This window comes from Trichechus manatus, unplaced genomic scaffold (assembly GCF_000243295.1).
Source record: "Trichechus manatus latirostris isolate Lorelei unplaced genomic scaffold, TriManLat1.0 scaffold00261, whole genome shotgun sequence".
NCBI lineage: Eukaryota > Metazoa > Chordata > Mammalia > Sirenia > Trichechidae > Trichechus > Trichechus manatus.
In genome coordinates, this window is record NW_004444197.1 from 989999 (window position 1) to 1017612 (window position 27614).

A 27614-nucleotide genomic window follows, 5' to 3' on the forward strand; every position below is an offset into this window, starting at 1 on the left:
ACACACACACACACACACACACACACACACACACACACACACACACACACACACACACACACACACACGGGCATCTTTCCCTCGTCCTCCCTCGTCCCAGCACAATAGCCAGCCAGGTCCTACCAACTCCTCCAACCTGTTCTCAGGAAAGGGACTATAAATAGCTACTCAGAGGGGTCAGTGACTAATAAGGTGATCTGTTTGTTTTCAACTGAGAACAAAGCCTTTCCTTAAATAAGTGGAGCTGCAATGGTGGGGTTCCAGAAGCAGGCACAGAGGGGTTCCAGGAAGCAGAGTCGGGGGGAAGGGGTTGCTCTGAGGCAGGGATAACACCCAGGCCCTGAGCTAATAATGCCCTCTTCCCCCAGCAATTGCTCCAGGGCGAGCAGAAGTGTTAGGAATGGTGACAGGTGGGCCCAAAAGGGCCTCTCTCACTGTCTACTCCTACCAGCTCCAGGTGGATTGGGATTCCCCATAGGGCTCGAGGCCTCCTAAAGGGGCTGCTGAGGACTGGTTCACTGCTCATTCCTTCTCTGCCGTGGCTCCTGCTCCTAGTCCTACTTCCTATTCCCTTCCATCAAGTCTCCACTCTGTAAAGCACACCTTCATCTGACAAATGGCTCCCTGCTTACAACTCTCAGGCCACTATGTGTGTGTGTGTGTGTGAGAGAGAGAGAGAGAGAGAGAGACATGAGGTCTATTTCTCTGCCTCACATCTGTCCCTCTAGCAGGCTCCTGGCCTTTGCACAGGCTGTTCCCTCAGCCAGGAGTTCCCTACCTCGAGTTGGTTTGGTGACCCTCTATCTCTCCCATCCCAGCCCTTCCCTTGCTGGGATGCAGTTACCTCCCTGCTGTCTGCTTCCTCTGTGCGAGGCCTCACAGGGCCCAGCACACATACTGAGCCTGTCTGTTCAGGACAGGCAAGTGATCTACACTTGTTGGGTGAATGAGGTACAGAGTACTGACTCACAGGGATGCAAGGGCTCAGGGAGCCAAGGCTCTGTAGGAATCCAAGGTGGGCACCTGCATCTGCTCAAACCCTCCCACCTCCTGTGGGAGTCTCTGACTCCAAGGCACTGTGACCACCCCTCTGAGCAACCACCTCGTCACACCAAGGGCCTAGACATCTCTTTGCACAGGTATGGAGCACCAACTGCCCCTGGCACCTACTTCGTGCGGGGCTCTGGGCTACACTGACAGTCAACGCACTGTGACTACCCTCGCGGGACTCACACACGGGGCAGGCGTCATGCACACCCCAGATCTCTCTCTCAGGCCTGCCTTGTGCTGGGATTTTACTTTTTCCGCTTAGACACAAACTCCTTGTCATGAGCACTCAGGAAATTATACATGCAAAGGGTGAAGAAGTGAAGTAAAGTATAAAACAGCCATGCAAGTTGGCCAGGCCCCCAGGGCCTGAAGACAGTTGGGCCAGCAGAGAAGGACAGGAGATGGAACATGGAACATCTACCTTCCCTGTGCGGCCAGGGTGGCTGCAGCCAGGGTGGCACCAGTCAGTGGGAGGCAGTGGGCCCATAGGTGAGAGACTGGACTATAGCCAGGAAGACCTAGGTCGGAAGACCAGCTCCCCCACTTCCTGGCTGTGTGACTTTGGATAAGTTACTTAGCCTCTCTGTGCTTCAGGCTTCCCATCTGAAAAATGGAGATGGGATTAGGGTTGGTGTGAGGTCAAATGTGGTGATGTTTGTAAAGGCCTGGGTCTGCCTCCTGTAGCCAACTCCTCTGGGGGTGGGCAACACCTATTGGGGGTGGGGGCTGCTCAGGCAGCAGGACAGGAGCTGGGAGAACAGAGACCCAATCCGATCCCCCAGCTGGGGTCAGGACCCAGGGTTGACAAGGTTCATGTGCTCTGGTGACCAGGGATACCAGGTTCAGCTGAGAACTGTCCTGGGGAACAGGGTCCTGGGTAGAACCCATCCTTTCTTTCCAGAATACAGGCTCCCAGGCCCCCACATACATATGCACACGTGCAACACACTCTCTCGTGAAATCACACACTGCACAGCACCACAACCTCACACAGACACACAGCCCCACTCTCCACCCACAACCCCACTAACTGCATTATGAACCCAAGTACAACCTCACAGCCACGAGGACGTGAATCCATTCACTGACACAATCATTCACTGTCACAACAATCAAAACCTCACACAACCCCACAGACACACAGGCTCACACAATAACCACACACAGCCTCACACAACATATTCACCGCTACAAACCCACGCGCAGAGGCACATGAATCATGTACAACAGCATCCAACCACACGTTTGCACCCAATGTAACCTCAAACGCACAGCCTCACACAGCCCCACAGCAACACATAACTCCACACAGTCTCATATATGCCGCGCACAGCCCCACACAGTCCCACACACAGCCACACATAACCCCTCACACAGCCTCATATACCCCACACCACCACAACCTCACACAATCACCCGGCACAGACACAGTCTCATACAATAACCCTGCCCAGCCATGCCCACCACCACTCAATCAAGCACAACCACAGTGCAGCAACGAGACTCCAGCTCCACAGCCCATCACAGCCTCACAGGGCTCACACAACCCCAGCATGTGCACAGGCACCCCCTCAGGCTCATCCTCTAACTCACTTGAGAAGAGCCTCCCAGCTGAGTCTCTCCAGCCAATGCCCCCATTTGCCTGGAATCTTTTCACACTAAGGCCCCAGGAGGCCCCCCTACTGCCTCAGGCATCCCTGGGGTCTTGAACCTCACACATCATTCATACCCTGGGGGCCTGGGCCACACAGTAGCACCATTAACACCTCTCCTTTGTGTCAGCTCTACACTGACACCTAGGAGCCAAGTGAGCCTGGCTAGGAAGTACTGGGGGTTGGGGGGCACGTAATATGGTCCAGGGACTGGATGGAGGGGGCATGGCACCTTGTGTATCCAACAACTATCTGTCAGCCTCAGTGGACCATAAACTGAGGCAGAAGTCCTCATCTTTCCTCTGAAACTCCGTCACTCTGCCACCAGGCCCTCCACTCACACCCAGCCCTGCCCCTCCAGATAGGGACAGGGCTGGATCTAGAGGAGCAGGGGCAGCCGTGGGACAGAGCGGGGGACATAGGCATCAGAGGGCTGTCCTGGTATGACATCAGTGGGCTGAGTCTGGGGCACAGACAGAGGCCCATGCCCCACCTCAACCACCTACCTGCTTAATCTGCCTGAACCTCCATTTCCACGTCTGTAAAATGGGGATGGCATTACCCCCCACCAGACACCACTGGTTGCGGTGAGGATGAAAGGGGATCACCTGTGCACAAGCCAGGCCCCTGAGAGGCACTTGGGGAGGGGGAGAATGCAGGCTAGCGGACCACAGGGCAGTGGCGAGTGTCTGAGTGGAGGCCCTGTCCCCTCCCCAGGAGGTCGCTGGGCAGTAGCAGCTGTTCAGAGCTGCATTATTCATGGTGCTCAGCGCAGAGCAGAGGGAAATTTGCTGAGCGATCGACCTAATATCTTAACACAAACCCATTTAGGCAAAACACCTTTGAAGCAAGAAAGGAGGAAAAAAAATAGAAAAGGGAAGCTGAGGGTGTTTGGAGGCAGGTGGTGGCAGGAGGGAGCTGAGGGAGCGGGGCACCGAGAGAGGGCTGGTTTCTGACCCTCCCCTACCCCACAGCCTCCCTGGGAGACCCCTACCCCAGCCCAGCCCAACCATGCCCCACCTTCCCCACCCTCACTGGCTTTGCCCAGCATTCTTCCACTGAGGGAATCCCACCAATTTCTCAGCTTAGGTTCAGACAAGGAAAGGGGGTCCACCCAAGGCTCACATAGCAAGTCAGGGGCCAGGCAGCAGCTGGACCCCTGTGTGCTAGTTCACACTCCAGCTACCCACCACCCTGCCCTCTCCCTAGGCTCGCCCCAGCCCCACCCCGGTCTAGCCCTGAGGTGGCCATGTGATAGGGCTGTCGTGAGCAAGGCTTTGCCCTCCCTTCCGGCAAAGGCCAAGGCCAGGACACGTGGAATGAGGCTGAGGACCCTGGAGGAACCACTTACAGAACAAGACCCCCAACTCTCTTCCTCTTCTGCCCCCAGTTCCAGTGACACATCTGGGGAGTGAGACCACGTATCGGCTTTTCCACTCCTTCCATGGTCTCCCAACTCCGCGCTCTCCCACAGCCCCTACTCTCCAGCCCACCACTTTCTGTCTCCAATTCACATATTTTCCTACCCTCGAGCCTTTGCCAGTGCTGGTCCCTCTGCCAGAAATGCCCTTCCCTCTCTTCCACCTGCCCAATGCCACTCAGTCCCAGAGCCCAATTTCCCCACCTCTCCCCACAAAACATCCCAGATCCCTTCCTTGTGGGAACCCATTGCTGCTCACTTGAGTTCTCATCACATGCCCCTGCCCCCTCAGCTGGCTCTTGCCGTACTCTACCTTGTGCTCTGTGCTGTGCTTGGTTTTGTAACTCTCCTGCTCAGGGCATGAGGGCTGGAGCCAGGTGCCTAGACTCAAATTGCAGCTCTGCTACTTCTTAGCTTGGTGACTTTCAACAAGTTACTTAACCCCTCTGGGCCTCGTCTCCTTATAACTGAGTATGAAGAATAAGTGAGTGAATACATGCAAACTGCTTAGAACATGGCCTGGCGTATCAGTTCTCGATCAATAAATGTTTGTTATTATTATACTACTATTATCAGTTCCCTCCATCACTTCATGAGCCCCTTTGATGGGGCTGCGTCTTTCTCATTTCTAACTCCCCAGTTTCAGCAGAGTGCCAGGCACACAGTAGATGCTCAATCAATATTGACTGAACTAAGCCTAATTTCCAACAATGATACCTGCCTGATCCCCTCAGCCCAGGCACCCTGGGAAGAAAAGCCCAGTGCAGAGGCAGGGGCATGAAGAAGATGACCTCCAGCCAGCTCTACCCCATGGCAACAGCCAAGGCTGTCAGGCAGAGAGGGGCCAGGGTTAGGGGCCAGCAGCTGGGCCTGTGGTTCGGCTGTAGAGGAGCAGGCGGCTAGAGGCCAGGATGAAATATTTAGGAGCCTACATCCCCAGGAAGTGGAAACTGACAAGCAAAATGAAATGTTGAGATGTAATTACCCAGACAGGCCAAGCATATCTCCCCACCAGCTGCAAGCTCAGGTTGCCCCCCTGCCACCCGCCACAAGCCGGCATTGGATAATGAAGTCCTCCTGGACCCCTCTCCCGCACTAGCCCTTGTCCCTTCTTCTTCTGGCCAGGACAGGGGGAGGGGGTGGCCAAGTGCTGGGCTCTGGCTCCTCCAAGGGGCTCTGGCAGAGGGGCAGGAAATGCAGAGAACCAGGGCCTGGGTCCAGTCCTGGCTCTGGATGGGACAGGGGCAATCCTTCACCCCACTAGGCCTCAGCTTCCTCAGCCAGAAAATGGGGCTACTGACCCACACCTGAGAGCATGGCTCGAGACAGTGGATATGGGCATGCTCATAAATTGGCCTTGGTGGAGGACAACGACGTGAGTGACGGCCACCACAGAGAGGATGGCAGTAGAGGCCAGCCTGACCCAGACGCACCACCCAAGGCATTCGGAGCCACTGGGCTGCCTGGGACCCGTGTTACAGGAGCTGACAGAGAGAGGTAGCATGGAGGCCCAGATGTGGGCCCTGGGCTGGAGAAGTGCCTGCTCCACTCCCCAAGAAACTGCCCCAGGCTCTCCCAGCATGGATCCCCAAGCCTGGGGGCTTGGCCAGATCTGGGGGTGAAGAGATGGCGCCAGGCAGGGAGGGGAAGGGGTCTGCCAGGCTTCAATAATGGGGGTAACCTAGAGTGGGTGCCAGGAGGCCATGGAGTGGGGAGTTACGGATTGGGGGAGGGGTGCTTCGCTGACCCATCCTTCCTGCATGCTGGACCTAGTTTTTCTCAGCAGGTATTTGAGGCAGGACCATTGTTCATAGTGTGAGACTGTCCTATGTTACAGCACAAGGGACGTCTTGGGAACCTGAGCACTAAATGTCAGTAGGGTCTCAAGTCAGTGTGACAACCCAAAGTGCTCCACATAGTTCTAAATGCCCCCATGGATGGAGTGGGTCTGCCCAGAGTTGAGAACCCTTTTCTGATCTAAACCAGGGCCCAGAGACTAGCCGTGGCTTCCCTGAGGCCATCCAGCACGTGCCACCCAGGCCCCTCTCTAGGCTCCCTCCAGAGTCTCCAGGTGGCTCAGTGCCTCTGGTGCAGGTCCAGCCTCGCCTGGCAGCAGCCAGCTAATTCCTTAGCCCAAACCTACCGTGCACCTCCCACTCCTGCCTGCACCATCTTACTAGACCAGAGCCCCAGGCCTGCTGGCCAAACCTCAGCCACCCAGCCTGGCTCCCCAAAACTCTCCCCTAAAATTCCAGTCCCACCTGGTCATTCCTCTCCCTCCTGTCTTCAGTGTACTCACTTCCCTAAGTCAAAGTTCAAACTCTTCAGCCCAGTCCTAAGGCCCTGAAGGACTGACCCTGCCACCTCTCCAGCCTCATCTACCATCACTCCTCACGCCAATGGCACCTGCAATGTCCAGCACACACCAGGGTGCCCCTCTCTCCAGACCTTTGCTCAGACTGTTCCCTCTGTGTTTGATGCCCAGTCCTCCTTCCCGGACTCCTCCATTCTTTGAGTCAGCTCCTGTCTACTCCTGTGGATTTAACTCAAGTCCACCTCCAGGAAGCCTTCCTGGGTGTCCCCAGGCTCCTCACCTGTGTGCCCATTACAATCCCAATGTCTGAAAGACTGCACTTAGCACATTCTATGGAAGTTATTGAGCAAGATGTCTCTGTGCCCACCAGCCTCTGAGCTCCAGGAAGACAACCCACTACCAGGCACATTGCCAGGCACAGAGTATTCATTCATTCTTTCATTCAGCAACAATTTACTGAGCACCCTCCCACCACCAGTGTGAGGCCCAGTCATAGGCACTGTGGATACAGCAGTGAACAGGACAGACAACAATCTTCCCACATGGAGCTGATGTCCATCTTTGAACTAGACCACAGTTGCTGAGAAATGAAAGAATGAACAAATGAGTGAATGGAGAGCTCACCATTGCCCCCCACATACACACTGCCACCCATTATTCCATAGCTCCTCATGCTCATGCAGCACTCCACAGTTGAAAAATTTTTGCACATATTGTCTCATTAACTCCTCCCAATCAGCCCATGTCCTACGTATTATGAACATTTTACAGATAAGAAAACTGAGTTCCACAAATCAGAGTCCAGTCACAGCTGCTTCTACCTTCCCTTTCTCCATCCCATCTTCTCCCTCTCCTCTGCTTTTTTGTCTCTCTTTCTCCCCTCTGTTGCCCACCTTCTGGGGTGACCTGGCAAGTTTCCCTACTTATAAAATGCAGCCGGCAGGGTGCTCTGTGAGAACAAACAATGCCTATGCTGGCCCCCTTCCCTCTACCCCTCCACAGCTCCTTTTGCGGTCTCCTTTTTCACTTTCCTCCCTCCTCTCTCTTCTTGCTTGTCACTTTGTCTTGCTCCCCCCTCCCCATCCCAAGGCCTCCCTTGGGCCCCAAGACGTCTGCAAGACAGTCGTTAGCTTTTCTTCTGGCTCATTAAAAATGAGAATTTGCATAGAATATCCATATGATCATTCTGTCTACAGCAAAATAGGGCATGAGTATAATGTACCATGTGAGCCTGGGAGAAAGGCAAAGACAGTCAGGATGGGGGTGGAGAACTCCACCCAGGGGCTGGGAGCGGCCAAGCGCTCAGAGCACCCAGCCTTGGGTCTGAAGCCTCAAAGGTAGCCCCTCGCCCCCTCCAGTCCTTTCTCTGCCTTCCGAATGGCCAATTCATCGTTTTTTGTCATTCTTATAATAACTGGCAAAGTTGAGACAATGATTCCCATTTTACAAATGGGAAACTGAGAAACTGAGGGTCAAAGAGGAACAGTGACTTGTCTGAGAACACTTGCAAGTCCACGGCAGGCCTGGGGGGCAGCCAGCCCAACCCCTCACAAATGCTGCTCTCTCTGGAATGCCCTCTCTCCTCCTCACTCTCAGCAGGAAGGCGGAAGAACCAAATTTAGGAACTCAGTTGCGGAGCTCCGTTACCCAGTACGCCCTCCCCCTCCCCTGGGCCAGGCCCGACCGTCCTTCAAGGCTCTCCTCCCCTCATCGAGGGCCCACCTTGGCCTTCCCCTCCCTACAACAACCAAAGATGCAGAGATTTTTGAAAACAACTGCTTCCAGCCCTCTCATCCCAACTTCATAAATGCATTCAGACTGCTTTTCTCAAAAAGGATTCACAGCAGTGCCCAGAAATAAACACATTTGGCTACAAAATAAATTGATAACAAAGGCAAGGGGGAGGGACCTGCACTTTACAGATGAGCCCTCTGCACAGTGTCCAGTGACTATTGGGGAACCAAGTCAAGCAAGGCTTCCCTGAATGTCTGGCCTTGGGGCAGGCGCTTCCGTCCATGGTGCTGAATCTAGGAGAGCCGGGCCTTGCCTTTTGCCTGCATACAATCTGGGAGCAAGTCCTATGGACTTAAACTTCAAAATGCATACCAAATCTGTCGCTTCTCATCACCACCACCTGCTGATCCAAGCTATCATCACCTCCCACCTGGACAACTGCAGTACCCTCCTCACTGGTCTCCCTGCCCCAGTCCTTGCCCTCCAGTCTATTCCACGCACAACAGCCAGAGGAATCTTATTAAACTTAGGTCCCCATTATGTCCTTCCTCTGCTCACAGCCTTCCTCAGAGCAAAAGCCAATGTCCTCACAGTTGCCCACAAGGCCTCCGTAGGGGGTAAGTCCTTCCTAGGTCCATCCTGGGGAAAGCCGGGTGAAGGGAAGCAAATATCTCATTTAAAAGGAGGGTTCCTCACCCTTCCTTCCTTGTAGCCCCAGAACAAACAAGTTTGGGAGTGTCATGGACCTGTGTTCAAGCTGAGAAGCTGTGAGGCCCTGGGCAGGCCCTTGGGCCACCTGAGCCTTCTCCTCTGTAAAACAGAGACAATGCCCTGGGCTACTGTCCAAGGGCCACAGCTTGGGCCAGGGCCTGACAGTTTCTGTTACAGTGGTTAATGAAACTTTGGCTAAAAAATGTATATTAAAGCAAAAGCAGGCTTGCGGTCTTCACATAGGCCAGACCAGGCTGGCTGAGGGGTGGATGCAGCAGGCAAAGTCTCAAGGGCTCCAGGAAGAAGAAACAGGTGGGCGGACACAGAGAATAACGCAAAAATGGCCACAGGCTTCTAGCGGAGCATCCTACGTGAGCCCAATCCTCCCTGCTGCCCTACAAAGAAGGTACACAACTCCCTTCCCGATTTTACAGATGAAGAACTGGAGCCTCAGAAAGGGAAAGTGACTTTCCTAAGGTCACGTACCCATTAAAAAAAAACCCATTGCCATCGAGTTGATTCCGACTCATAGCGACCCTATAGCACTGAGTAAAACTGCCCCATAGGGTTTCCAAGGGGCGCATGGTGGATTCAAACTACAGATCTTTTGGTTAGCAGATGAACTCTTAACAATGTCACCAGCAAGGTTACGTAGAGGGTAGGAAATGTGGCTGAGACAGGGACACAGGCTGCTGGGACCTGCCCAGGGCACTCAGCAGCCCACATACTGACCCTAAGCAGGAAGCCCCTCAAGGAGAAGGCTTCCTCAAGCTAAGACAGGAGGGAAATGGCAAATTCACAAGCTCTTTACAGAGCTATGGAGAATGGGGGGGGTGTGTGCTTTAGCCATGTCTACAAGGAGCTCAGGGTGGGCACTTGGGGTACTGAGAACCCCACCCCAGACAGGAAAGCAGGCTGAAGTGCACAGTCAGCAGACAGATAAGGAGAGTTTCATGGAGGCCAAGGCCCAAACCCGAGCTGGGGGGACGCTGGAGCAGGTCAGTGGTCTTCACCACTTGCCCTTTAATAGGGGAGAAGAAACTAGAAGGGATCCCCAGTCAATGGGAGCCTGGGAGGACAGAACCTCCGAGTGAAGAGGCTCAGGTAAGGAGGAGGCGGAGGAAAAACAGGCAAGAAAATGAACTTGAAAAAGTGAGGTTCAAACCAGGTTTAGAGATTTGTCAAAACAATCAGAGGTAAAGAGACCAAAGAAGCAGAAGGGGCTAAGGAAACAGGTTGTTGTAGAAGTAGCTGCTCTGCAGGCTCAGGTCTGGCCCAAGAACAAGAGACACACAGGAAATCGAGGGCCATCTTGGTGGTATCTGCACTGCCATGCATCCAGGCCAGGGAGAAAGGCCAAGAGCGGTGGGTGAGGGATGTGAATCCCACCCCATGGGGGAACCACAGAGGTTTCCTGATCCACCACCTTCACATCAGTGATGAAGCTGAGGCTCACAGAGGGAAAGTGACCAGCCCAGGGTCACAAAGCTACCCAGAGACAGAGTGAGGCCTGGAACTTGGCCCAACTCCCAGCCCAGGGCTCTCTGCCTCACTCCCTCACTCTGGTTAATAATGATAACAACTGGCACATTTAGTAGCACTTAACGCTTAATGCAGATGGCAATGACGGCTCAGTGGTAGAATTCTTGCCTTCCATGCAGGAGACCCGGCTTCCATTCTTGGCCAATGCACCTCATGCACAGCCACCACCCCTTTATCAGTGGAGGCTTACATGTTGCTATGATGCTGAACAGGTTTCAGCGTAGCTTCTAGTCTAAGAGACTAGGAAAAAAGGCCTGGCAATCTATGTCTGAAAATCAGCCAATGAAAACCCTATAAATTGCACACAGTCCAATCCCATTGTGCATGGGGTCACCATAAGTCAGAGGCTGACTTGATGACAGCTAACAACAATGCTTAATGCACTGTGCTAAGTGCTTTACCTGCATTAGCTAATTTAATTCTCACAACAACCTATAAAGAAGGTACTATTACTACATCCACTCACCAAGGTGGAAACTGAGGCACAGAGGCTTTAAGTGACTGCTCAAGGTGGCACAGCTCGTAGTGGCAAAGCCAGGATATGAGCCCAACCATCTGTCCCAGCACCTGGGCTCTTAACCTCTCCGCTCTACTGTGCCATCGGGAGAAATACAGGATATAAAAGGCCAAAGCTGCAAAGGGGCTGCAGCCAGCAAAGGCAAATTTTCTTAAACCAAAAAGAAATCTTCAAACATGTTCCACAAAGGAGGCTGGTGGAAGAAAAGGTTGCTCCCTGTCCAAGGGAGAAGGGATGCAAATGCAGAGCAAAAAGGACCAAGCACTTAACGTCTTCTTCCTTCTGCCCTTTTGTCATGTTTAGAGGCAAACGCAGATGGGAGGGTGCCCCACTGTGATAGGCCGGGGAGAAAACATCAGACACAAGGCAGACAGAGCAGGGGAGGGTGGCTTCACTATAAGCAGTGGAGCTCGACACCCAACCCGGAGGACTCACAAAATCGAGAGGCATCAGCACCCTGAGTGGCAGGGAAATCAGAGTGGACAGGTGAAGTCCCTGAGGCAGACTGGGAAGGCGAAGGGGTTCATCTTTATAAAGGGATGAGGACTGACGTGGCAATCACCAAGCAGTCACATTAATGCCAGCACCTTGCCAATCTCCAAGCTCCAGCAAAGAAACCCAGCGGGCGCGTGCTGGACCTCGTGGATTTGTGGAGAGCGACCACATCTGCTTAATTAGTTTCCACCTGTGACACAGTGACGCGCAGGAGGCAGGGGAGCAGAAGATGTGATAGGTCTCAAGTTCAGGGCAGCCTGGTTGATAAGCTGGAATGGTAGTGAACTGGCAGCATGGCAGGGGCTCACTTCCCTCCCCCCTCAACCCTGGAGATTGTTGTTAGCCACTGTCAAGTCAGCCCCCGACTCGTGGTGACCCCATATCTGGATTGGGGCCTGCCTGGCCAGAAGCACGGAGGACAAGCCATGATGAGCCTTGGTCTATGTAAAGGATGCTTGGAGTCAGGGATTGTGGACTGTGAGGGCACACCCCATCAAATGCAAGAGCTGGACCTTGGAGGTGACCCAATGCATGCTCAACTGTTACAGATGAGGCTCCCAGGAGGGCAATGACATGCCCAAGGGAGCAGGGCTGATCATCTATTCATTCATTTATTCATTCCACAAATGTCTATTGAAGATCCACTATGCGCAAGGGACCCGTCAGTTTGTCGTACTGTGGTGGCTTGCATGTTGTTGTGATGCTGTAAGCTATGTCATCGGTATTTCAAATACCAGAAGGGTTACCCATGGTGGACAGGTTTCAGTGGAGATTCCAGACTGAGACAGACTAGGAAGAAGGTCCTGGTGATCTACTTCTGAAAACCGGCCAATGAAAACCCAGTGGATCATAACAGAACACTGTCTGACTCGCTTGCTTTGGACACATCAATAGGAGGGATCAATAGCTAGATGATATTGTGTTTGATGAAGTAGAGAGCCAGCAATCACAAGGGGACCCTCAGTGAAACAGACTGGACAGTAGTCACAATGATGAACTCAAACATGCTGACAATCATGAGGATGACAGACCCAAGCAACGTTTCCTTCTCGACGTCTATCTATCTATCCACCTACCTACGTACAAAGGAAGGTGAGGGGCATGGAGCTGAGTTGGATCCTGCCCCTCCCTGATCTCAAGGAGGCAAAGGGCAGTTGTAACAGTCACTAGGGTGGGATGTGACTGGGGCTCTCCAGGTGGTGAGCCCTGAGGAAGACCCCTCCCCTCCACCAAGACTGAGCAACTCTGCTGGGAGAGAGTGATGAGGGAATGAGGGAACCCACAGGGAGAAGGGGCCTTGTCACTGAGCCTCAAGGACCCCATGGATCCCTGAGCAAGTAGGACCGGCAGGTGGAGATGACATGTGCTAATATACTCCCTCAGTCAAGCAGACACAATCCCAAGCGCTAAAAAAAATGTATAAAAATGCAAGACTGGTCTAAAAAAAAACACTCCTCACTCCACCTCACACTGCTCCTTGACCCATGGCCAACAGGACCAGGCCGGGCCCCTCACTGGGGTCCCATCTGCCTTGCTCATTCTTACCTCCGCTCTTGCTCACACTGTTTCCCTACCTGGTGCGCCATTTCCTTCCTCTCTGCTTGTCCAAATATCCCTCCACCAAGCCCGCTCCGCCATCCTAGCCTTGCTGCGCTGAAGCCCCTGAAGCACTGGAGCGTCTCTTCCCTTCAACAGACACATCATCACATCTCTTGATTCACTTATTCAGACAACCTGGACTGGGCACCTACTGTGTACAGGGCAGGGTGCTAGATGTCACTGTGTGCTGCCCTCAACCCCCCTGAGAGCACCTGGGGGCAGGTCCATGGCCTGTCTTCCCTCCTCACAGGGGGGCTGGGTAACCAGCAGGTACAAATAAACCTGTGAAGCCCAAGCCAACTGGGAGACTCCAGTGGGTTCTGGAGGGCTAAGCATCCTCCCCACCCTGCCCCTGGGGCAGCAGCACCTCAAGATGAAGCCCCTGATGCAGGCACTGCAGTGAGAAATGGGAAGAATTGAACCTCACATTTCACCAAAGTTCTCACACCCCTAAGGAGCCCTGGTGGTGCAGTGGTTAAGTGCTCAGCTGCTAACAGAAAGGTCAGAGGTTCAAACCCACCAGCCACTCCATGGGAGAAAGATGTGGTAGTCTGCTTCCATAAAGATTACAGTCTGGGAAATCCTATGGGGCAGTTCTACTCTGTCCTATAGGGTGTCTATGAGTTGGAATTGACTCGACCACAACAGATTTGGTTTGGTTTTTTTACTCACACCCCTGCCTCCTGCCTCTGGGAAAGGATTTCTGTCCTCAGCAAGTCCGAAGAGGGTGGGGGACAGCAGGGAGCTCAGTGGGGATGGAGACTGGGGTCCCAGGGTGGGCTGGCCCAACGCCAGATGCCTGTGCTCTGTGAGCCTCAGTGTGCCCTTCTGGAGGCTGGGAGAGCGACCTTTCAGACCTGGGGTAAGGTGAGGGGGCTGAAGAAGGGGACCAGGGACTGGCTTTTGTGAGCAATCATCCACTCAACAAACATTTATTGATCAAGTACTATGTGCTAGGGGCTGTGCTAGGTGCTGGGGATGAAGCAGTGGACAAAACAGGCAAAAATTCCTGCACTGGTGGACCATAAACACACAAAGATTTACCAACCAAAACCAAATTCATTGCCGTAGAGTGATTTCGACTCATAGCAACCCTACAGGACAGAGTAGAACTACTCCATAGGGTCTCCAAGGCTGTAAATCTTTACGGAAGCAGACTGCCACATCTTTCTCCTGAGGAGCAGCTGGTGGGTTCAAAACGCTGAACTTCCAGTTAGCAGTCAAGTGCTTAACCACTGCACAACCAGGGCTCCAAGGATTTACTAGTCAGTGCTATTTTAGATAGGGTGCTTAGAGAGGCCTCTTTGAGGAAGGGACACCTGAATGCACTGAGTGGACATCTGGGAAAGCTTTCCAGGTAAAGGGAACAGCCAGTGCAAAGGCCCTGAGGTTTGGGCTTGTGCCTGATGTGTTTGGGCAGCAGCAAGGAGGCTGGTGTGGATGCAGCAGAGAGAGTAAGGGGGTGAGTGGAGGCCAGGGAGGTCCTAGAGGGGAGGGAAGGGGAAGTAGCAGAAACAGGAGTGGGCATCTAAGTGTCCACCCTTAGTAGGGCTTCTGGATCCTAGGAGTCCCCCAGAAAGGTGAACAGTGTCAGCCCCTCCAGGTAGCACAGCTCTTTCAGCGGGCCAAGTTCTTACCCTCATCCCCTCCGAGCCTCCAGGAAGTGGGTGTTCCAGTAACAGACAAGGAAGCCAAGCTCAGAGAGACCACAAAACCCAGCTGGATGCAGAGCTGCCCATGCCTCAGGTCCCCAGCTGCCCGAAGCACCTGGCCTCCTGAGCTGGGCCTGCCAGTGGCTGCCTGCACCACTATGCTGACAGGGGGCCATCGAAATGCAAGTCTGACGCTCAGCCCTGGGAGCTGGAGCTGGAGGTCAGACCAGCAACAGCGTGACTTACCTGTGCCTCCAGAATATCAATAGAGTATGTGGGGGTGGGGAGGAAACAAGACTTTAGGACTCCTCACTGGGTGAGACTTCCTCCAAGGAGCAGGTCTGACAGATCCACAGCTTAAGCCTCCTTCCTGGCAAACCCAGAGAAGCATTTTGTTCCCACCCTTGCGGCCTAGGCCTGGATATGCCCAGGGGTGCTGGGTTTGCTCACCTGAGAGGACCAGAGCCAAACTTCAGGTGACCCCATGGAGAGGCTCCTGCCAGAAGCGGACCTGTATCCTCCCTGCCACATGCACCTGCGGTGGTACAGCTCAGTGCTGAGAAGACCACCTGCTGGAATCAAATCCCACCCCTGCTACTTTCCAGCTGTGTGGCCTCAGAGCAGTTACTTAACCTCTCTTAGTTTTGCCATCTGTGTAATGAAGCTGATGGTGATGATCACACCCACTTCATAGGGTTGTCCTGAGAGCAAAATGAGTTAACATGTACAAAGCAAATTAAAATAGGGCCTGGTCCGCAGGAGGGCCCCACAAATGTCACCTACTAATGTCATCCACGATCTTGTCTCACCCCTGTGGGAGCCCTGGGCTCTGACACGTGACATTTCCATGTGACCTTAGGCAGACACCTTACCATCCCTGAGCTCAGTTTCCCATCTGTGAAATGACGACGCTAATGCAGGTAAACTGAGGCTTACATAGGACCCCAAGGATGTGGAAAGGCTGTGGGAATGCAAAAGTTTACGCTCCAGACCCATCCCGAGAGCACCCAGGACGGTAGGTGGGAGGCGGTGGAGGGCACCATCAAGTCTGTGCCTCCCTCTCCCCGCTTGTCTCCCTCTGCGGTGACTCACGCGTTATCTCTGAAGGCCAGGCGGGGCCTGCTCTGCATGTCTAATCCCAGCCCCGGGTCGGTCGTGCTGCTGTGGAGCCAGTGGGAAGGGCTGCCCAAGTGGCGGCAGGGAGGAGGGAGTCCTGGCTGCTGCCCGAAGGTATGAGCACATACACATGTGCACACACATACCCCTCAGGAGCACACACATGCACAGATGGGGAGACACACGCACAGATAGGGAGATGCACCATGGACACATCACACAAGCACGCACACATACACATAACCGCACAGGCCCAGACACACGCCAGTGCACACACACACACAACACCCCTACTGAGGCCTGCCAGTCACACACCCTCAGAAATTCACATACGTGTGTGCACACGTACACACACACACACACACACATACATCTGCCCTGGCCACCTTCAGAACTCACCATCAGACCAGATGTCCCATGAGGAGCGGAGGGCAGACCTTTCCACCTCTGGGATGGCCTTGACTCCTGTGGTTTTATCCCCAGCCCCATCCTTGGACACAGCTTGCCGCCTGAGTCAGGGTACAACATGGCACTCCCAGGCCTGCCAACACTCCTCGGACCTCCCCAGCAGTGACCAGATACTGGGGAGAGCTGGGGCTCAGGCAGCTGGACCCTGAATAATAAGTCTCCACTGGGCATTCCTGAGCTCCCTCCTCCATGTGCCAGGAGCTCGTTTCATTCTGACAACTCTATAGGGTTGAGGCTGTTTTATCTCCATTTCACAGATGAGAAAACTGAAGCCCAGAGAGGCTGAGTGACTTTCTCAGGATCACACAGCCAGTAGGTAGCAGAGCCGGAGCCCAGGTCTGTCTGATGGAGCCTCACCTCTTAACCACTCACTGCCGCCTCTGTGACAGCTGAGCTGGGGGAGGTGGCAAACATGGAGTAGAAGGGCCCTGGGTCAGACAGCCTTAAGTCCAAGTCCTGGCTCTGATACCTCGCTGTGTGACCCTGGGCAAGACACTTCACCTCTCTGAGCCTCAGTTCCCCCAACTACAAAATGGGGACAAAAATACCTACCCCACAAGGTTTTCACCAGGATTAGTGTAGTACATGGGGTGGGGGTGCCTGGCACAAGACAGAACTCAACCAAGCATCACGGGATTGTCCGGGGCATAAACCACACAGCTGAGCTGATGGGGTGGGTGTTGACCAGGCTGGGGAACATGGTGTCAGGACTTCCTTTAAACTCTATGCCAATGGCCCGGTCAATAATGGGCCATCTCGGGTGTTTGGTGGGGGCTGGGGGGCTGCAGTGGGTGGGCTCTGGGCCTCCTGAGCTGTGTGAGCTTGTGGAGGGCTCTGACCTCCCTGAGCCTCAGTGTTCTGATCTGAGAAGTGGGGTAACAGTACCCAGCCCAGCCCATCCTTCTGCGTCACTCTGGGAATCTCATGCTGCAGTGACTCTGCTGCCTGCAGACTCCATTACACAGTCACCCGTCAGACACACTGGTGCAGTCATGGTTATTGTGATGGTCTGGAACCAAAGTTCAATTTTCCTAAATCCGACTTATCACCCCACTAGACAAGATGCCCCTTTAAGGACGGGGGGTTCGTGACATGTCTTCAGCATGGACTTTGCACACATTGCCAGCATGCTAGCTCCCTCCACCCCCAAGATCTTAACTGACCTCCAAGGCTTGGGCCACAAACAGCCCCAGAAGAAACTATCACCCCCAGTGGCTAAGACTCCACCTCCCACTCTAGGCTAGTGTGATGGTTTATTGTATGTGTCAATTTGGCTAAGCTCTGGTTCTCAGTGGTTTGGCCAACTACTAGACTAGTTGCTGTTCCATGATACAATTTAATGTAATGTAATGTAACTACTTTCCATATGTAATCTAATGTAATATAATCAATCAATCAGTTGAAAAGGGAGTTTCCTTAAGGTATGTTGTGTCTTTAGACTATAAATATTTTGGCAGAACTCGCTCTCTTTTCACTCCGTGCTCTTTCTGTCACTTAACCTACGGATCTTGGGATACAAGCTTGCAGAAGTCTCCAGCCTCTCGGCTGACCTATGAATTTTGGATTTGCAAGCCTCCATAATCAAGTGAGCTAATCCCTTGAAGTAAATCTCTCTCCCTCTCCCTTTCTCTCTCTCTCTCTATATATATATCCCATAAATATATCTCACTGGCTATTTGTCTACAGAACCCTAAGACATTTAGTAATGGCCTGGCAGGGTGCTAGATGGGGGCTCTCCACCCGAAGGACAGAGCTGGGTTCCAGACCCAGCTTCCCCACATTCTAGCTGTGTGGCCTTGGGAAAGTGGCATACCCTCTCTGGCCTCAGTTTTCTCACCTATAAAATGGGTAGAATTATGCTCCCTTACAGGGCCCAGTGCCGGGCCCCCAGTAGGTTCCCAAGACTTGCTGGCTGAGGCTCCCACCAAGGCTCTGAGATGCAGCCCCAGCCTAGCGAATGCACTTTCCTTCCAAACACTCCTCAGTGCTCCTCTGAGCAACTCACAGATGATTTATACTTCAGAAGACAAATCAATACAATATACGGCCAAAGCCATCTTTAATCTTTCGCAGGGATTAGGCTACAAGGTACAGCGGCCTCTTTCTACCGGCCACTCAATTCTGATTTCAATTTGGCCAGCTAAAGCACAGCTTTGTCACTTCTTTTCTTTTCACCACCTAAAGACGTTCCTCCGAATCAAACTTCATTTAGCAGGCGGGGCAAGGAGGCCTAGCTGCCCACACATGGGGGAAGGCCCAGCCAGGTCCTCAGGGGCTGCCGCACCCTGACACAGGGTGGCAGAGGGAAGGTCTGGGGCCCTCGGAGGCCGGGCAGGGTGGGAGGCCCTCAGTGACAGGGGATGGAGCACAGGGGGTGGGGGTGGCCCCCGAGATGGAGGCTCTTGTAAAGAGAGTACTTCTCTTATTTTTCTAGACTGCAAGCTCCTTGCTAAAAATCTTGAGCAGGCTTTACTTTTTCTAACTACCCAACACCTGAGTAGATGCTTGTAAAAAATTCAGACAATAGAGGTACAATTTCAGACAAAAAACAATGCCCAGAACCTACCCCCGCAACCCTGCCCCTCCTGCTTTTAACACCTTAGCATGTGTCCCTTGGGATGCGTGTGTGTGTGTGTCTGTGTGCACGCTCGTGTGTGTGTGTGTCACTGTCGGGCCCCCAGCAGTTGCACAGGTACTGACCAGTGTGGGTCTCAGTTAACCAGTTGCCATCAAGTTGACTCTGACTCATGGCAATCCCATGTGTGTCAGACTATAACTGTGCTCCATAAGGTTTTCAATGGCTGATTTTTTAGAAGTAGATCACCAGGCCTTTCTTCTGAAGCACCTCTGGGTGGACTCAAACTTCCAACCTTTTGGATAGCAGCCGAGCGTGTTAACCCTTGCACCACCCAGGGACTCCCTTGGGTGAGTCTCAGTTAAAAAGGGGGAAAAGGGTGGAGATAGAATAGACAAGAATATAAAGGCAGTTAAAGACCTGGGTCCTGGAGCCTGAATGTCTAGGTTCACATCCCTTCTCTACCCCTAACTTGCTGTATGACTTCATGCCAGTTCTTTCGCCTCAGTTTCCTCCCCTGTAAAATGGGCGTAGAGCAGTGCCTACCTCAGAGGATCAGGAGGATCACACAGGACAGCGAGTGTAAGGAGCTGGGCACAGTGCAGGCACATAGTGAGGGCTATATAAGTTCTACTCTGTCCTATAGGGTAGCTATGAGTCAGGACTGACTAGTCAGCAGCTGGTTTTACATAAGTACGGGCGTGGCTCTGGGTGCCTTAAGGCAGGGACTGAACACAACTGAACTCTAGGACTCTGGACCCTCTGTCCCTTCCCCTGTCCAGTACCTTGGTGCCCAAATCCTGCAGTGGCTGCTCCTTAAATAGAAAAGGCAGCGGGCCTGTTTGGGGAAGGATTCAAGTCACTGAGGAGGACAGAACCAGCAGAGCAGGGTAGACGGTGCTAGCCTGGAGAGAGAGTTCCATGTTTCGGGTTTGAACACGGAAGAAAAGGACACGGCGGCAGCCAGAGGGAGGGGGGCTGTGGCACTAGGGTCTGACACTGTCACCCGGGGTCCCAGGGTGCTGACCCCCCGCCACCCTGGGGATGGGGAGGGGAGTCCCATTCACCCCTGCTTCCCTCTGCCTGGGCCTGGCTGCTGGGGCAGGGAGTGGCCTGGAGCCGGATGGCACCATCCGTCAGTGCTGCCCCACTTCCTGCCTCCCCGCTGCCCGCCTCCACCTGGTAGCAGGAATCCAAGCAGCTTCGGCTGTACAATTAAAGGGGCTTATCTGAGATTTATAGCAGGATTATGCCCGCGGGGTGTTACCAGTGCCAGCCTCCGGACACTATGTGGTCCTTAAGGAAAAGCAATTAGAATCCTGGGGCTGTGCAGGTATAAATAATACAGATGCCATCTGCCCGAGGTTGAGGGCACCTCTGTGAGCTATTTAGAGACAGGGCCTTGGGAGAGGCCGGGAGAAGGGCAGAGGGGCCCTCTCTGCAGGGAGGTAGGTCTGCCAGGAGGGGAAAGGCCTTCCTGCCTCCAGATACCCGCGACAGGGGCCCTGAAGAAGCCACATGCGCCATCCCTCTCCCCCATGATCCGGGCCTCAGCAAGCCCTCTCGTCTTGACAAGCTCACATCCCCCCAGGTGGAGGTGCCCCAACCCAGGGGCCTGCTGCTGCCTCCAGCTGTCCCCACCATAACCCTGAGGCATGCCCTCCGGCCTTCATCATCACCATCAAAACTGACCGCCTGAGTGGCCCAGGCTCCAGGGCCCTGCTAAGCTGCTGGGCTGTTGCCCACTAAGATGTGAACCCTTGTTATCTGTCATCTAAGATAGCCTCTTATAGCTTGGGTGATACCTAAAAGCTTTATCAGGAGCTTCTGAAGACAGCAATTTAAGGTAATACAGTGAGTTTAATGGGGGAGTGCTTGGCATTGTGGTAAGTAGGGGAGACCTCAGGATAGCAAATGGCTTCCCCAGAGTTCCTCAGATCCCACCCTGCAGAGAGCACCTACTTGACAGAAGGCCAGATCTGCTCAGCCCCACACAGCTGGGGAACTAGGCTCACCCCTCAGGCAGCTCCATTTTAAGGACTCCAAAGTCCCAATCCCTTAACCAACCCTAGCCCTTAGAACCTCCCTGCCTGGCTGCCCATTTCCTGGGTCCCGGAGGTCCCCTTAGACAGGACCATCTCTATCCCTCACCCTCCCCTTCCTCTCTGCCCTGAGAAAAGCAGCTGTTCCACTGGCTCCCACACCCGGAATGTGGACAGTCTCTTCATTGGCACAGCCATGGAGTCTGCAAAAGCCATTCCCATCCACACCCACAGGAGGCACCCTGCCACCCTTAGAGGCCACAGCCGAGTCCCCAGTGCCCAGAGGTCAAGAAGGGAAATGGTCAGGGGCAGGCAGTGCCCACATCAGGGTCCGGCAGTGGCTCTCAGGCAGGGCTCAGTCCACTGGGCCATGATACAAACCCTACCAAGGACATCTCCCCCTGCCCCAAGCAACACCCCGTGGGACGGCCACCTGACTCACCATCCTCGCGGGACTTCTGGATGAAGGCCTCCACGCCACTCTCGCCGTAGCTGCCCTCCGAGGCCAGCGTGGACACGTAGTTCCACTTGAGGGCGCGGACGATGTCCACCATGGCCTGGGCCTGGTATGTGTCCGAGGGCACCACGCGGGAGAAGAAGTCATAACGGCTGTTGTCGCTCAGGTCGGGGGCTGTGGAAGCGTAGCTGATCTGGGGGATCTGGGGGGCGAGAGGGGCTGCTGATGGGGGAGGTTTGGCACCCCCATTATTCTGCACAGCTGGGCAGCCCGGTGGGCCAGCATTGTGCCTCTGCACACAAACCTCCCTCCTGTCCCCAAGCTTTGGGACCGGCCCAGCCCTCCCCACAGGCACTGCCTTCTCTCTCACTTGATAAGGAGGAAAATGCAGCCAGAGAGGCTGGGCAGGTGGCCTGAAGCTGCTCAGCCAGGCCACTGGCTCCAGCCTAGGGTCCTGCCTCCCACTCTGCTCCCCAGGGGATCCTGTCCATCCCCATGCCCACCCCATGCCCAGCAGAGTGAAGTTGGCAACAGGCTGAGAAGTGACTGGCACGTGAGCACCAAGCGCTCCTCCTCCAGAAAGTCTCCCAGTGGCCCGGTCTCCCCTGGGTCCTGCAACTAAGGGTCCCTGGGAGACCCCCCAACAACACACAACACACATATACACATACACAGAGTCATATACGGTCTCTGACACACACACACACACACACACACACACACACACACCCCAGGAGCCTCTGGGTGCCCCATTTACATAAAGTGCTAGAAACTCCTGGCGCAGGAAAAACCCCTAGGTAGGTAGGATGGTTCAGACTGGGGACAGGATAGGAGTGAGGATGGGGATGTCCAGAGGGGCCTTGAGGGGTCATGTGGCCCATCCCCTGCCCCAGGCAGCCCTCTTGTCACCACTCAACAGACCCTGTTCCCACAGCTCCCTCTGAGCTCAGACTCTTCCCTTCTGCCCAGCTCAGAGAAGACAGAGCCCAGGTTCCGGCTCCCCACCCTTACTTCATCCCACCCCGCCCCCACAGGTAGAATCTGAAGAGGCCAGAGTGGGCCAGGCCACTGGGAAGCCCCTTCTCTCCTCAGCCTGGAGAGACAGGGCCCAGAGATGCAGGGGCCTGCTTAGGTCCCACAGCCACTTAACAGCAGAGCCGACCCCAGGCCTCTTGCCCCCAGCCCCAGCTCTCCCAGCTGTAAAACACCTTCTGCCCCCACCTATGCCCCCCTCAGGCAGAGGTGAGGCTTAAGCTGCCCGTGCCTCCTGTAGCTGAGACTCAAGCAACCCCAAAGGACTTGGAAAGACAGAGTGGACCCTCCTGAACTTTCCCCTCCTCCTGACCTATGCTCTCCTCCACATCCTTCCTGCATCTTCCCCTCCTCCCAGCCCATACTCCCCCACATCCCTGGTGCTCCCTGCGCCAATCACCTCCCCCTCACAGGTTGCTATACTGCCCAGGCTTCCCAGACCTCCACCCACTGCTTCCCTGGGGCTGGTCAGTGTCTTTGCCCCCCATTCCCTTCCTGTGCCCACATCAAAACTTACAACTTCCAGTGCATCCAGCCCTCTGCCCTGCTCTCTGTTGTTCAAGGTGACAGGTGAAGGGGTGGACATATTGACCAGGGCTGATGTGGAATCTAAGACTTTATCCCCCTAAGGAATTATTAAGATTCGATCCTGGCCAGGAAGCTCATGGCCAGAATTTCAGGCCCTGTAACAACTGAGGATGTGGAAGGGTTTCAGTTGTCAAGAGGATTGGGGATGCCCCCTACACAAGTGGCTGCCCACATGGCCAATGCCAAGGGTATCCTTACCCCCAGAGACCACCTCCAAGACCAGACAGCTCACCTCCTCAGGATGGGGGAGCAGAGATTTTGCCAACCTAGCAGCCCCACCTGTACATAGATCAAGAGGCAGTCATTCAAACAGAACAAGGGAATACAGCGTGGTTTAGTCAGAAAAGGTGTGTGTCAGGGTTGTATCCTTTCACCATACTTATTCAATCTGTATGCTGAGCACATAATCTGAGAAACTGCAGTACATGAGGAAGAACACGGCACCAGAATTGGAGGAAGACTCATTAACAACCTGTGATATACAGATGACACAACCTTGCTTGCTGAAAGTGAAGACTTGAAGCACTTACTGACGAAGATCAAAGACTACAGTCTTCAGTATGGATTACACCTCAACATAAAGAACACAAAAATCCTCACAAGTAGACCAATAAGCTACATCATTATAAATGGAGTAAAGATTGAAGTTGTCAAGGATTTCCTTTTACTTGGATCCACAGTCAACATCCATGGAAACAGCATTGTGCAAATCCGCTGCAAAAGGCCTCTTTAAAGTGTTAAAAAGCAAAGATGTCACTTTGAAGACTAAGGTGTGCCTGACCCAAGCCATGGTGTTTTCAATCACCTCATATGTACGCAAAAGCTGGACAATGAATAAGGCAGACTGAAGAATTGATGCCTTTGAATTACAGTGTTGGCGAAGAATATTGAATATACCACGCACTGCCAAAAAAAAGAACAAATCTGTCATGGAAAAAGTACAGCCAGAACGCTCCTTCAAAGCAAGGATGGCGACACTATATCTCACATACTTTGGATGTGTTATTAGGAGGGATCAATCCCTGGAGAAGGACATCATGCTTGGTAGAGTAGAGGGTCAGTGAAAAAGAGGAAGACCCTCCATGAGATGGATTGACACAGTAGCTGCAATAATGGGCTCAAGCATAAGAACGATTGTGAGGATGGCACAGGACCAGGCAGTGTTTCATTCTGTTGTATATACGGTCACTACGAGTCGGAATCGACTGGACAGCACCTAACAATGACAACAGCAAGCAGCCCCATCACAATATCCAACCATTCAATTCCATTCACTTCACCTAAGACTTTTGTGAGCACCTACTGTGTCCCAAATGCTGGGGACAGAGCAGTGAACAAAACACACAAGGTCCTTGTCCTCGCAGAGCTCCCATTCTGGAAGGAGATGAGGGGTACAAGCAAGTCAACAGACAAATAAACAACTAGGATAGCTTCTGATAGCAATGGGGCCCATAAGATGGGATAAGAGGACAGGGGTGGCTGGGAGGACAGGCAGCAAGCTCTGGGAAGGTGGCGGCTGAACAGATCAGCAGGAGCAAGGTTGGGGAAAAGGCGAGTGGGCTTGGAATGTGATCGGTGTGTTCATGGCAGAGCAAGGAGGCCAGTGTGGCTAGAGTGGAGCGGAAGGGGGGTGGCGGGAAGGGGTAGTCAACACGCAGTAGGTCTAATCACCCCCCAAAACCCAAACCAATTGCCGTTGAGTTGATTCCAACTCACAGAGACCCTCTAGCACAGAGTAGAACTGTCCCATAGGGTTTCCAAGGTGCAGCTGGTAGATTCAAACTGCCAACCTTTTGGTTAACAGCCAGGCACTTAACTACTGTGCCACCAGGGCTCCAACAGTAGGTCTAATAGCTGTTTAATAAGGGGGTTATTTAAAAGAATAAGATTTATGGCAAACTGGTCAACAATAAGAGATTATGAAACAATAAGAGACCATGAAAATAAGCAAAACAGAAATTGAAAAAAGACAAATAACCACAGATGTAATAGAAATAGTTTAAATAGTGAAAAGGTATTTGTGAAAAGCTATATGCTAATAAATACGAAACCCTAGTTAAATTATTCAAGAAGTATAAAAAGTCAAAATTGGGACAGGAAAAATAAAAGCCCATTTCACTCATGAAATAAATATGTGAATAGGAAAATTCTAAATAAATGGAAGCTAAATTTAAGACTAAATAAATAAGGTGATGAATGAATAAAGGGAACCTTGAGTGTAGGAAATTGCTCTCCTCCTTCCAAAGGGAACAATTTGGGGGGCACCCTCCCCGGAGGACGCCCGTCGCTGACAGAGCTCGGCTCCCCTATTATGCCCTCCCCATCTGGGCTGTGGCTGGCGCCTCACTGCCTCCCCTTGGAACTGGCTCTAGGGAAAGGCTCCAATCACTGGGACCTTTGGAAGTGGGGTGGAGGGAAACAGTTGATTGGGTTTTTGGATCCTGGACAACTGTGGGTTAACTCCCCAGCCCTCTTATTTTAGCTCTTGTGGTCTTTATAAAATGGCACACACGACATTGTTCACTGTGGCGCCTCTTGGAACAGCAAACCTTGGGAAACAAACTACAGTGAAACCTGTGAGAGCCGGAACTGGACGAGACTATCTTGTTTTTCCAGGTCTCAAAAGTTTTCCACCTTTGACAGGGTGCAGTCTTACTTTTCCATTGCTCTCTGTTGAAGGAAAATGTTTTAGTTTTCCTTCTCTGACAGGTTTCTGCCTTACACAGGCTCCAGCTCTTGCAGATTTTATTGCACAAATCCATAAAGAAGGGACTGGTTAAAGAAGTTATGGCCACACAAGGAATACTAAACCAAAAACCAAACCCACTGGTGTCGCGTCAATTCCAACTCATAGCGGCCCTATAGGACAAAGTAGAACTGACCCATAGGGTTTCCAAGGAGCGGTTGGTGGATTTGAACTGCTGACCTTTTGGTTAGCAGCCAAGCTCTTAACCTCTGTGCCGCCAGGGCTCCGAAGGAATATTAGGCAGCTATAAAAAAAGAACGAAGCCGCTTTCCGTGAACTGCTTTCAGTGGCTCTCCAAGATACTATAAAGCAGGGATAACTGCAGCAAAGAAGGAAGATGCAGATCTATACAGGACCAGCAAGCTGGCTGTGGAGTGAAGGGAGTCATACAGTAAAACCTGCGAAAGCTAGAACCTGTGTAAGGTGGAAACCTGGCAGAGAAAGAAAACTCAGATATTTTCTACTAATAGAGAGCGATAGAAAAGTAGTAAGACTGCATCCTGTCAAACGCAGAAAACTTTCAAGACCCGGAAAAACAAGGCAGTCCATCGAGTTCGGGCTCTCACAGGTTTCACTGAATTTACACATTGCTTATATACAGTGGTTAAGAGCTTGGCTGCTAACCAAAAGGTCGGCAGTTCAAATCCACCAGCCGCTCCTTGGAAATCCTATGGGGCAGTTCTGCTCTGTCCTATGCGGTTGCTATGAGTCAGAATCGACTCGACAGCAATGAGTTTAGTTTTTTTTTAGTTTTGTATATGCATAGACTATCTCAAGAAGGTTACACCTGAAACAGGGCCCAGAGCCCCTTCGCTGCACCACCAGCCCAGCCTGACATAGCCTCTATTAGCAGCCTTCAGACCCAGGCCTGGTCCCAGATGTGGGGCCCAAGCGTGCTGAACCCTGCTCCCTGCCCCATGCTATGTACCCTCATTCCTGCAGAGTGTGGGAGGGCCAAGAGGTTTTGGCAGGGCATGCATGTCAGCCTTCAGGGGAGCTCCTGCCCAGCCCCCTGATTTCAGGAGCCCAGGAGAGGCCTCTGCACTGCCCCCAGCATTTCCTAAGACCCTGGAACAGGACTCAGCCCTGAGATGGGGGAGGTGGTGGGTAGGCCTGTAGTAGGCTCCTGAACCAGGTCCAGGGGATAAGCCAGCATCCTCCTAAGAGTCCCACCTTCCCCGACTTCTCTCCTTCTCAGGTCCAGGTCCTGAGTTTCCAGTGAGCAGAGGAGGGAGGGTGATTTCAAGCAGAGATTCAAGAGCTAGACTGCTCAAACCCAAATCCCAACTCCACCACTTGCAGCTGGGAAACCCTGGGCAAGTTACTTCGCCCTCTAGGCCTGTTTCCTCAGCTGCAAAATGGGAATCATTACCATAAAGTTGTGAGGATCACAGGAGGGGATCCATGTAGAGCACTCAGAAGAGCGCCTAGAGGTAGTAGTAAGCACTCAGAAAGGTCAGCTCTTACGTGAGTTGTTTCCACTCTAAACTTTCTTTGGCAGCTCTCCCCTCCTCTGGCCTCTTGCTCTGTTCTGCCTGTTCTCCCCTCTCGGCCTACACCCTTCACCGGGAGCTATCCCTTCACATTAAGGCATTATTGTCGCTGTCCTTCCTGGAGATGCCTCCTCAGAATGCTAACAGGCTCTCCAAGCTCTCCCCCTTCCCTGTGCCCCCAGCCTGGAGTGGGGGTGGGGCAGGGACTGGCATGGGCATGCCATGGGCAGGGCAGGGGCTGTGCCTGCATCTAAGCAGGTGACTGTGACGGGGGGCTCTGACATCTCCTCACCTCTCACTGTCTCCGAGGCCCAGCTGGAGCAGGAGGGGGACACTTGATTAACATTCTCCTCAGAGAAACTTCCTCTCCTCTTACAAGATCAGCAGCAAGAATGGATGGAGGCAGCGGTG

General features: G+C 53.2%; 1 protein-coding gene across 3 annotated transcripts in view; it reads right to left on the minus strand.

Moving 5' to 3' along the window:
* GRM4 (glutamate metabotropic receptor 4) overlaps positions 1 to 27614 on the minus strand; it is a 134069-nt gene that overhangs the window by 52039 nt on the left and 54416 nt on the right. For 2 of the 3 annotated variants that reach the window (XM_004389821.1, XM_004389822.1), the window contains one exon: positions 21330 to 21546. The exons of the other annotated variant lie outside the window; for it this stretch is intronic. In XM_004389821.1, the coding sequence (XP_004389878.1) occupies positions 21330 to 21546 (217 nt within the window). The remainder of the gene's footprint in view (positions 1 to 21329; positions 21547 to 27614) is intronic. 3 annotated transcript variants of the gene reach the window in all.